Here is a 12,726-nt window from a genome sequence, read left to right as displayed (position 1 = left end):
TAATTACTTAATTATTAATTAAGTATTAATTTATTACTATTAAGTTTTTAATTTTATTAATAAAATAATAAATAATATAGTAATTAATTATTTAGTTAAAGATTAATTGCCAAAAATTAATTAATAGCATATTAACAATAAAATAAGTAATAATAGGTTATTAAATAAATAATTAATTAATATATCAATATGTAATATACCAATCAATAATAATTAATCATTAATCATTAATCATTAATCATTATAAAAAGAATAATTACTAAAAATTGATCATGAAATATATCAAATAATAGATTATTAAATAACATTAGTAATTAATTAACTAATTATTTAATAATGTAACTAAAAGTTAATAATTTAAGTAGTAAACGGAATATTAATAAATTATGTATATACTAATTATCTTTCTTAATACACTAATTAATTACTTATAATCTAATAAATATGAGTACATTATTAACATAGTAATTACTTATAAATAATTACTAATTACTATTTTTAAATTATTTAGCATATTAATTTATTATATATAGTTTAATTACTAATGTACTAATAAATGATAATTTATCCATTATTATTATAATATTATTAATATATTAATTTTTATTTTTTAAATAATTATCAATTATTAATTACTTTATATATTAATTTAAGATTATTAATTACATGTACTCAAAACAAACATAAATGTAACCAAATACGATTTTATTTTTTTATCATACTCAAACCAATCTCTTGAAAGACCATCAAACGTAATTTTAAAATCGATTTCAGAATAATTTTCAAAACAATTTCATTTTCATTTTTGTACCGAAAACAAAACTATTTTGAAAATAATACCAAACGGGCCCATGCATTTTTAATTTAGTATGAAAAAAGTAAAATAGGTATATTCAAAGGCAATAAAACATTAGAAAGAAAAAAAAGTAAAGAATGGACGTGAGTTCAATTGGTTTAGTTAACGGTTTAAATAAATTAACATTGAGTCTTATGTACTAGCTTGCCTAAAAAATAGTTGGATGTGTTCTTTTGCATTACTCGAGTTAGGATGACTTGAGTTTATAAGAATTTGATTTGAGTTAAGACATATTAAGTTATAGTTTGAGGTGAGAATCTAATTTGAGTTTACGTTTGAATGTGTACATGTGAGTTATAATTTGAGTCGAGAATCTAATTTGAGTTTGTATTTAGATGGGTCAAAATTTTTAATCTACAATTGGATAGTATTCTTATGAAAACTCAATAATGATGAAGAAATTTTAATATGATATATAAATGAGGTTTTATTTATTTTTTTATTGTAAATGTATAAAAAAAATAAGAATCATTTCAATCGAATGTTTTTCAATATAGAGCAAATATTATTCATTTAACTCGAGCAAAAATCATTCTAATATAGAGCAAAGTTATGTTTCAAAATTTAAGGGTGAATTTGGAGATACATTTTACATCAGTGCAGTAACTATAAAGTTATGGAGATATGCGACACAGGCGACATTGTAAACTTTAACCCTTTTTCTCCTTTCTTATATTGTCCTGGTTGTCCAGGCAGAAGCGTATGAATGAAGCAAACCCCAATTTTAGAGCCAATAATAATAATAATAATAATAATAATAATAATAATAATAATAATAACAGTAGTAAAGTGGAATCTCATTCAACAAAAAGTGGTCTGACACATTATCTGTCGTTTCTTACGCACTAAGCAAAATAGATTCGACATTCATATTCCTTGGCATCATATTGTATATTTCGGTAGCCAAACACATCTGTGAAAGGTTACATTCGACAATTAACGCCTTACATTCAAACGTTTCCATATTACAAGCGCATGTGTCAACGTGAGGACAATATTAAGGGGTTGTTGTTTTAGAATGTAATTTGAGTGTAATTTTTAAGTTAAATTTAAATTATAAATTTATAATTTGAGTTGAAGTTGTAACTTGAATAAAGTTGAGTAAAGTTGAATAAAATTAACTTAAAAGAACGTGAACTTGAATAAAATTAGAACTCGAGTTGTCTTTTTTTGAGTTTTTTAGACAAAAGAACATGTCCTAAATTTTTTTAATAATTTAGTTGACAAATTTACCAGAATCTCCCTAAAGCTTGCAAATGGAATACCGCTTTTACAATTATATTCTGAAAAATGACAATTATAACCTCAGTTGACATAATATATTACAAAACTGTTTTCTAAATCAATGGGTTATTTGAATGAGTTTTTTGAATGGTTTTTTTTTTTTTTTTTTTTTTTTTTGCATTGTTTTATGATTTTGGTTTTTTTTATTTGATTTCCAACGCTAGTAGCGAGAGTATTCGACAGAATTAGAATGGTTATCGGCCAAAAATCATTAAATTTTTAGTTGGTAACTCAATGGTGATGTCGCCGACAATGTGAATTTACTGACAAATCCGTTAGTTACTACTGTCGAGCTGAATTTATCTGTAAATCTCGAATTCACTAGTTGTCAGTATTGTTGGCTCTAAAGTTTTATTAAATTAATTAATAATGATTTTGATGATAACAAATAAAAATTAATAATTTGCTAACATTATTCTTTTTTTTTTAGTTTGTTTTATACTTAAATTGTTCAAGATTATAGATTACTTAAGAAAAATAAAAAAAAAAAATGTCAAAAAGTGCTCTCAAATTCAAAGCTTAGAAATGAAAAAATGAAACTTGAAGGTGGATTTTAGACTTTGAAAAAAATAATGTACAAGACTTGCCTATATAGGTTAATTTCTACAATTTTAGTCTTGTATTTGATGTTTGAACACTTAGCAAAAAGCGACGGCTTTTTATCTTTAATGATTTTTAAAAATTATGAAAAACTAAGGAATGTTTTATAAGAGTAAAAAGAGGCTTTTTGTAAAATAAAAAAAAATAAACAACAACAACAAAAACTAATTTGTAAGCTATTCTAAATGTCAACTTTGTTGATCGTGTTTTGACCGTCTAGTTAAACCGGACATGTCAAATAGGTAGTTGAAACTAACAGCTAGACACGAGCCTAAACGACTTTTTTTTGAACTTTTTGGTACTCAACGGATCTTTTCATGTCTAGAATTGTTGTTGAAATTTTTTAAAAGCTCCAAATAGTATCCAAATATCGTTGAACTAAAATTGCATTGATTTCTCTCCTATTAAGCATTTATTACACTCTTGAGCCATACTTTAGACTATTTTTGCTTCAGTGTGAAAAACATCTCTTAGTGTTTTACTTGTATTCTAGTATATTAAGGGAGAATCTTTAGAAAAATTAAACTTTCAATTTCATTATCCCGCAAGAGTTGAGATAACATGTAGCAATTTTTGAGATAACTAAGTGCCAATGATATAGATTTACCTACAAATCCGGTAAATATGGGATTTAAAAGATGAATAAAATAAATAGAGAACATGATAAATAAAAGATTTTTTAAATAAGTATTGTATTTACGAGTAAATATGCGATTTAACAGTTACAAGATACAAAATTGAATATTTATGTGTAAATATCAGATTTTACCATATAAACAAAAATTAAAAAAACAAGACAAATAAAGGATTTATCGGTAAATCTTAAATCTATTAAGTGCCGATACCAATGACTGAATTTATAGATAAATACGATATTTACTGGTCCTCAACACCTAGGATCAAATTTCTGAGTAAATAAAATATTTACCAAGGACAACTAGGTTTTTGGGTAAATCGTTGTCAACGAATGGATTAACTACTAGTCGTCAATCATTGATGCCGGCCACAGTGCACCTAAGCAGAGAGAGAAAGGTGATACAGAGTAAGAGTTAAGGGTATTTTAAATTTTTTAATAGTATTAAAAACGGAGAAAATAGGTAAATGACTATTTTTTAACTATTTCTTTTAATAAATGGTTGAACTTTTTATTTTTTAAATAACTGGCCGAACTTTTTTTATTTTAGCAAAATGACTTTTTTTCAGTAGTCAATCAATGAACCGAAGGTCAATCAATGGTTGACCTATTCATTATTATAATTTATCAATAATTTATTATCAACAAACATATAATTTATTAATTAAAATTGATTAATTACTAATTGATTTCGGCTAATTATTAACTAATATTGATTAATAATGAAAAGTCATCGAGTTAATCAGTAATAAAATCAAGTCAATCAATGATTTAGTACTAATCAATCAGTGATTGACTATTAAATTAATCAGTGATTGACTATATAATTAATAAAAGAAACGACCATTTTACAAATTTTACAAAACTTCAGCTATTTTTGAAAAAAAAAATCCTTAAAAGGGTCATTGCCCTTTATATCCCTTAAAAACCTAATATATTAAATTCTACTATTTACTACTTATTTAAAAAAATAAAAGATTATTTATTGACTAATATCTCAAATATACTATTTCACTCATTCTCTTAATCCCAAAATACATCGAAATCTTGCATATTAAATGAAGCAAAAGATTCTACGAAGGAGATATGAATTTTTTTTTTTTTTTTTAAATTTATACACGATTGCTTTAACTCTTTAACTTGGTACATTTTCATTTTTTAATTATTAAATTAGAGCCGGTTGCCCGTCACCTAGCTTTTCACTATCCTTAGATGCCTTTATATTTTGTTCGCCATTAGATCGAATTAAAATTATATAATTCACCACATCATCTATATCAACAGGTCAGCATCCTTATTCTTTTTGTTCTTGCAATTGACACTTTCAACTAATTTTGCAATTAAGGTTCAATAAAAAATGACGTCTTCTTTTTTGGTAAATCTAATCACGTGACACACATGTAAGTGTCTATTAAGGATAATAAAGTTCATTTATTACCCTTAGAGCATTTATTGAGGAGAATTAATAACTCATGAAAACTAAGAGTTATTTATGACAGTTAATGATATTCAAACACATTAGATGACTCTGAAAGTCTAAAAAACAAGAATTCTAGAAAGAAGCCCAACACTTTAAACAAGTTACTATTTAGTGGGGGCACCTTCTTAAAACTAATGCAAATATAACGTTATAACATCAAGATATATAGGGTGCGTTTGAAATTCATTTCAAAATGATTTTATTTTTTGTATGAAAATAGAAATAAAAATATTTTCAATCTCAGACATAAATCATTTTTAAAAATGTATTTGGTAGTTTTATCAAGAGATTATTTTCAGTATAAAAAAATCTATTAATGTCTCTCTCTCTCTACTTGAGAGAGGAGAAAACGGAAATAAAAAAATGAAAAACGACTAAAAGTCATTTTTCATTTCTCTCACATTTTACACTAAACCAAAAAATCGTTTTCATTTCTTTTTTTTATTTTTAATTGTGTCAAACGACATTTCTCTCCCGTTTTCATTTTTTCTTTCTTAAAAAATGTGAAAAAAAACAAAAATAACTCCAAACACAACCATAATATTTTTGTATTTGTTCAGTGGAGGCACATGCCCCCACTGAGCATTATGTTCATCCGTCCATCCTGGCTGAAATTAATATAGCTGAACAAATAATGTGAGAAATAATCTTGATTGCCTTCAATAAATGCTCACGTGCATATCACGTGATCAGAATAATAAAAAGAAAAGATGCAATGTTTGGTTGAACCTTAATTGTAAAGATTTAAAAGTTGATGGGTTAATTAACATGTAAAAATATAAGGACCAAATTATTAAATTTGAAAAAAGAAGTAAGCCCCGGATACATACGTATATGGTATAGTTTCAAAGAGGAGTACCACTGACAATTCAAATTTTAAATAGGTAATTGGCAGGTATAGTCCCTAACTTCTTTAGTAGGTGATAATTTGATTTATTTTTTTAATTTTGGCACTCAACTTCTTTAAATTGGTGCAACTAAAACTTTTTTTGTCAAATTCCATCAAATTTTTAACAAAAAGTGTCACGTGACTTATATTGTGTCTTTTTTTTAATAAAATGACTTAAATGCCCCCATTACGAAGAGTCGTTAAAGATAATTTGGGACTTTTTAATGTATATTTTGGGATTTAGGTTTTATACATTTCTTCCTTTCCTCTGCAACGAACCTAAAAACAAAGAAGAAAATTACTAATTAGCCAGATCCATCGTCCAATCAACGCCATTGTAATCCAGCCTCGTCCTGCCACAAGCCTAGATCTACAACGCCGCCACCTCGCAAACACAGATCCAATGCTGCCTGTAAACATTGAACCTCTTTTCGGACCCAACACTAATGCGATCACCCAACACCGAATATAATTCGGGACTTTTCAATGTATAATTTGGGATTTGAGTTTTATATATTTCTTTAGGGCCGGCAATATGGGTCACGACACAACTCGAAAACGACACGAATTTTACGGGTTAGGGTTGAGAAAAAAGAGGTTCGGGTCAGAATTGAGTCGACTTGAAATTGACACGAAAAATACGGGTCAATTTCAGGTTGGACCCGCCTAACTCGAACACGACACGAAACTCGTAAAAAACTAAAAAATACATATATTTTTCATTTCATATTTTAAATTTTATTATGAACTTGTGATATTATGATAGTTATACTCAAAATCTTATACTATTATTTGCTTAATTTCAATGGATGTTATTGTAATTTAGTGTGTTATGAATTTTAAGTTATTTCTAATATGTAAAAAATTAAATAAAAGTATACAATTTTTGTGTCAATTTCGGGTTCACGGGTCAATTTCGTGTCACGGGTCATTTTCGGGTCGTGTCGTGTCAACTCGTAAAGTGGTCGTGTCGTGTTCGTGTTGCGGTTTTTAAAAAATTTCATATCACGGGTCGTGTTCGGATTGACTGTAAATTTAAAAAAAATGATCAAAACACGACACGAACATGACACGTGACACGAATTGTCACCCCTATATTTCTTCCTTTTCTCTGCAAAAAACTTAAAAACGGAGGAGAGAATCGCCAATTAGCGAGATCCATCGTCCAACCTATGTCGTTGCAATCCAGCCTCGTCCTGCCCCAAGCCCATATCTGTAATGCCGCCACCTTACAAACACAAATCCAATGCTGCATGTAAACGCCAAACCCCCTTTCAGACCCAACACTGATGTGATCACCTCCCTGGCGAAGCCCCACTCTCGCGACCCACCCCATCTTCAAGTTTGCTCAACCCTGTAAACACCGTTGGCTTTGTGATCTCCATCCATTGTGCGAGCCTAGTTCGTCCTTCAATGGTTGAGGAAAAACAAACCCAAAAAAAAAAAAAAAAGAAGAAGACAACAGGTTGATGAATTTGTATGTGGTGGGGGAGTTGTTTAAATATGTAGTCAGAAATTGGATAACAATGTCATCAAAAATTAGGTTATCAAAGTTGGGTTCGTCCTGCAACACTTTCTTGTTTAGTTTTGAAGAGGTTAAGGATAGAGAAAAAGATCTGGACGGATATATATGAGTTGTGCTCATATGGATTTTGATCTGATACGGTTTTAGAGTTTTTTTAGACGTTTTGTTTTTTATCAGTTATATTTGATTTTGCTTCATGGGTTTTGTTTTTCGAAGCATTGATGTGGGTTCATTTTAGTTTTTTTTTGTATTGTGTTCAATTTGATTCTCAACTTTATCATATCATTTGAGTTGTTTTTCTAAACAAACGATTTAAGGACAATTTTGTCTTTTCAGTATAAAAGGAGTCACATAGAGCGTCACATAGGGTGCGTTTGGAATTGGTTCCAAAACGTTTTTGTTTTCTGTACGAAAATAAAAATGAAAACGTTTTCATTTTCATTTTTGAATTATTTCTGAAAATGCGTTTGGTAGTTTTATTTAGAGATTGATTTCAGTTTTAAAAAAAACTAAAAATGCGTTTGGTTTCATTTTTGAAAACATGTAATAGGTATTTAATATATTAAATAAATAATAATTGAATCCTAAATAAAAACACTAATAATTAATAAAATAATTAATAAAATATGGAAATTACAATATATTAGCTTAAATTATTGTCGCCTATATGAATCCCACATTTGATTAGCTAGATGATCCCTAAAATCAACCATGTAATTACGTTGTTGCCGACCATCCATTTCAGATGTTTCTGCTTCTTGTGTATCCATACCATGTTGTTGTTCCTGTTGTCCTTCTTGTTCTCCCTCTCCTTCAATATCTTCTACGGGCAAATCGACCTCATATTGTCTAAATAGGGGATCATCTCGCGCGTGCATCTTAATTAAATTGTGGATCACACAACAAGCTATTGGTATACTATTTTGTCTTGGCATCCAATAATTTGTCATATGCTTAAGAATTGTAAACCTTGCTTTCAAGACCCCAAAGCAACTCTCTATGCAATTACGCAGTGAGGAGTGATAATAATTGAATAACTCTTGTGGTCCCGTTGGTTGGCCACCGTTTCTAAACTGTTGAATATGGTACCTCTGACCACGAAATGGTGCCAAAAAGCCTTGCGTGTTGCTGTAACCGGAATCCACAACGTAATATTTTGGTGGGAGTGGCGCCACGAATGGGTCATCTGGATTTCTTAAAATCTCAGTTAACACTCTGGAATCAGCAGCTGATCCTTCCCATCCGGTATTGACATAAGTGAATAGCATATCAAAACTACACGCCGCCATTGTGTTTTGAGTACACGAATGTTTTCTTCCTCTATAGACTGTCTGTTCATGTGCAGGTGGGATAACCATCAAGTGTGTACCGTCTATTGCACCAATACAATCCTATTAAAATACATAAGGCGTGAGTTACAATTAATTTAAAGTTATTTGTCATATTAGTAGTATATGAGCAGAGTCAGATTGTACCTTAAACCATGGCCAGTACTTAGGGTTGTGTTGAATCTCTGGGGGGACAATGTTCATATTTGGTAGTTTTATAACATCATGTGCTAACGCAGACAAAGCGGTAAGCATATTATCAAAATGCCGGTGTACTGTCTCTCCAGAATGACAAAATCTATCTTGTATCTCTCTATTGCGATCTGAGTGAGCAACCGTTCTTAAGAACATCATTAGAGATTCTTCTGCCGAAATACTAGAAGAAGGCAGTAGGTTGCGGCCTCGAATTAACTGAACAATTGCTTCGAACGTGTCTCGATGCATACGACACATTTCAAACAAATTTTCGGGATGTCCGTGTAATTGTTCTAAAACATATTCTCGTCATGTTAATGCAGAATTACGACGAGGTTGCCTAGTTCGCCTGTTTCCAACCGACATCAATAATTGGATATAATGTTGTGGTTGTTCATCATCATCTGATGACTGGAGAAAGTCAACAGCTCTGACATCAATCTCACTATCTGAATCCATATTAACCTAAAAAATGAACCAAGACTGGAACTAATCAAACATCCATATAACATTAACTAATCAAACGAAGAACGCCAATGTAATTCAATTCAACTAAAAACAAATAACAAAGTCTAACAAACACAAGTTGGAGAGAAAAATCTATTTTACATGCTCAACAATACTTAAAAAAAAATACGTCCAAGAGGAAACAAATAAAGAAAACAACACAATAATCATTCCACTAGGCTTCGAATCCATGAAAGATGCCGATGAGCGGGCATTTTCACAAACATGCTTGCCTATCAGCTAAATATTGCTGAAACAAATCAACCTTTTGAACAGATGTCTCACTGCGTAGGGTAGCACTCTTTGCCAAAACCTCTATGGCCGTGTCAACTGCACTGATGTTCTTGCCCTTCTTCTTGGATCGAGTAGTAGGACCCTGAGACCGTCTGTTTCTATTGTCTTCTGCACTCCGGACTTCATCCGAGTCTCCTGTACCCTCCTCCACCTCTTCCGGTATTGTGGCCACCCTTTTCGCCGCATTCAAAACATTGACGGCGGTATGTGCATTCATTGACCCCTGTCCAGTAGCAATAGTCCCAAAAAAAATATGGGAAAGTTGTACAAAGTGCTGTAAACCCCTTTTCTTGAATTTCTTAGCCTCAGGATGTTTCTGACATTATAAAGAAAACAAGAGTAAATACTCATGTGCAATCCAAACACCAATTCAACTCTTTCATATAACATAAGATGTTAAGAACATCAAAACTTACCGCCACATATGAATCTCATACTTCTTTTTCAGCTGTGACAGAGTTAGTCTCAGAATCCCAACCAAATCCTGTTGTTTCAATTAATGCCATAAACTCCCTCGTGCTACGTCTAAGCCTATTCACTTTGCTTTAAGATGGTCTGCTGTGAAATGCTTACCAAAGGGAGGCCCCCAGGGGTTGATTCAGCCGCAATGGGGGCTGATTTTTAGCCCCCATCAGGGCTGACAATCAGCCCCCATGGGGGCTGATAATCAGCCCCCATTGGGGAGGATGGGGGCTGAAAATCAGCCCTCATCAGGGCTGATAATCAGCCCCTATTGGGGCTGATGGGGGCTGATTTTCAGCCCCTATCAGAGCTGACAATCAGCCCCCATCAGGGTTGACAATCAGCCCCAATGGGGGCTGATAATCAGCCCCCATGGGGGCTGATGGGGGCTGATTTTCAGCCCCCATCAGAGCTGAAAATCAGCCCCAATGGGGGCTGACATTGAGGCTGATTTTCAGTCCCCATTGGGGGCCTCCCTCGCCAGCCCCAAAGGGAGGCCCACAGGGGTTGATTCAGCCCCAATGGGGGCAGATTTTCAGCCCCCATCAGGGTTGACAATCAGCCCCCATTGGGGAGGATGGGGGCTGATTTTTAGCCCCCATTGGGGGCCTCCCAGGCCAGCCCCAAAGGGAGGCCCCCAGGGGTTGATTCAGCCCTAATGGGGGCTGATAATCAGCCCCCATTGGGGCGGATGGGGGCTGACTTTCAGCCCCCATCAGGGCTGACAATCAGCCCCCATGGGGGCTGATGGGGGCTGATTTTCAGCCCCCATCAGAGCTGAAAATCAGCCCCAATGGGGGCTGACATTGGGGCTGATTTTCAGCCCCCATTGGGGGCCTCCCTGGCCAGCCCCAAAGGGAGGCCCCCAGGGGTTGATTCATCCCCAATGGGGGCTGATTTTCAGCCCCCATCAGGGCTGGCAATCTGCACCCATGGGGGCTGATGGGGGCTGAAAAGAGCTGAAAATCAGCCCCAATGGGGGCTGACATTGGGGCTGATTTTCAGCCCCCATTGGGGGCCTCCCTGGCCAGCCCCAAAGGGAGGCCCACAGGGGTTGATTCAGCCCCAATGTGGGCTGATTTTTAGCCCCCATCAGGGTTGACAATCAGCCCCCATGGGGGCTGATTATCAGCCCCCATTGGGGAGCATGGGGGCTGATTTTTAGCCCCCATTGGGGGCCTCCCAGGCCACCCCAAAGGGAGGCCCCCAGGGGTTGATTCAGCCCCAATGGGGGCTGATAATCAGCCCCCATTGGGGTGGATGGGGGCTGACTTTCAGCCCCCATCAGGGCTGACAATCAGCCCCCATGGGGGCGGATGGGGGCTGATTTTCAGCCCCCATCAGAGCTGAAAATCAGCCTCAATGGGGGCAGACATTGGGGCTGATTTTCAGCCCTCATTGGGGGCCTCCCTGGCCAGCCCCAAAGGGAGGCCCCCAGTCAGCCCCCATCAGGGCTGACAATCAGCCCCCATGGGGTTGACAATCAGCCCCCATGGGGGCTGATTATCAGCCCCCATCAGCCCCAATGGGGGCTGATGGGGGCTGATAATCAGCCCCCCTTGGGGCGGATGGGGGCTGATTTTCAGCCCCCATTAGGGCTGGCAATCTGCACCCATGGGGGCTGATGGGGGCTGATAATCAGCCCCCCTTGGGGCGGATGGGGGCTGATTTTCAGCCCCCATTAGGGCTGGCAATCTGCACCCATGGGGGCTGATGGGGGCTGATAATCAGCCCCCCTTGGGGCGGATGGGGGCTGATTTTCAGCCCCCATTAGGGCTGGCAATCTGCACCCATGGGGGCTGATGGGGGCTGATAATCAGCCCCCCTTGGGGCGGATGGGGGCTGATTTTCAGCCCCCATTAGGGCTGGCAATCTGCACCCATGGGGGCTGATGGGGGCTGATAATCAGCCCCCCTTGGGGCGGATGGGGGCTGATTTTCAGCCCCCATTAGGGCTGGCAATCTGCACCCATGGGGGCTGATGGGGGCTGATAATCAGCCCCCCTTGGGGCGGATGGGGGCTGATTTTCAGCCCCCATTAGGGCTGGCAATCTGCACCCATGGGGGCTGATGGGGGCTGATAATCAGCCCCCCTTGGGGCGGATGGGGGCTGATTTTCAGCCCCCATTAGGGCTGGCAATCTGCACCCATGGGGGCTGATGGGGGCTGATAATCAGCCCCCCTTGGGGCGGATGGGGGCTGATTTTCAGCCCCCATTAGGGCTGGCAATCTGCACCCATGGGGGCTGATGGGGGCTGATAATCAGCCCCCCTTGGGGCGGATGGGGGCTGATTTTCAGCCCCCATTAGGGCTGGCAATCTGCACCCATGGGGGCTGATGGGGGCTGATAATCAGCCCCCCTTGGGGCGGATGGGGGCTGATTTTCAGCCCCTATTGGGGGCCTCCCAGGCCAGCCCCAAAGGAAGGCCACCAGGGGTTGATTCAGCCCCAATGGGGGCTGATGGGGGCTGATTTTCAGCCCCCATCAGAGCTGAAAATCAGCCCCAATGGGGGCTGACATTGGGGCTGATTATCAGCCCCCATTGGGGGCCTCCCTGGCCAGCCCCAAAGGGAGGCCCCCAGGGGGTGATTCAGCCCCAATAAGGGGCTGATAATCAGCCCCCATCAGGGCTGACAGATGGGGGCTGATTTTCAGCCCCCATCAGAGCTGAA

General features: G+C 36.6%; 1 protein-coding gene across 1 annotated transcript; it reads right to left on the bottom strand.

Annotated features, from left to right (window-relative positions):
- Positions 1 to 7,921: 7,921 nt before the first annotated feature.
- On the bottom strand, positions 7,922 to 8,557 carry LOC112094459. The gene has a single exon (XM_024175311.1). The coding sequence runs from the start codon at positions 8,555 to 8,557 to the stop codon at positions 7,922 to 7,924; it is 636 nt and encodes a 211-aa protein (XP_024031079.1).
- Between the last annotated feature and the right edge of the window lie 4,169 nt (positions 8,558 to 12,726).

The sequence above is a fragment of the Morus notabilis genome, unplaced genomic scaffold (assembly GCF_000414095.1).
Source record: "Morus notabilis unplaced genomic scaffold, ASM41409v2 Scaffold78, whole genome shotgun sequence".
Taxonomy (NCBI): Eukaryota; Viridiplantae; Streptophyta; class Magnoliopsida; order Rosales; family Moraceae; genus Morus; species Morus notabilis.
The sequence above is the reverse complement of the archived record's forward strand: the minus strand, read 5'-3'. Positions and strand labels throughout refer to the sequence as shown.

Excerpts from the sequence above, each read along its gene's own strand:
- LOC112094459 (XM_024175311.1), bottom strand. The coding sequence starts at position 8,557 with ATGGCGGCGTGTAGTTTTGATATGCTATTCACTTATGTCAATACCGGA.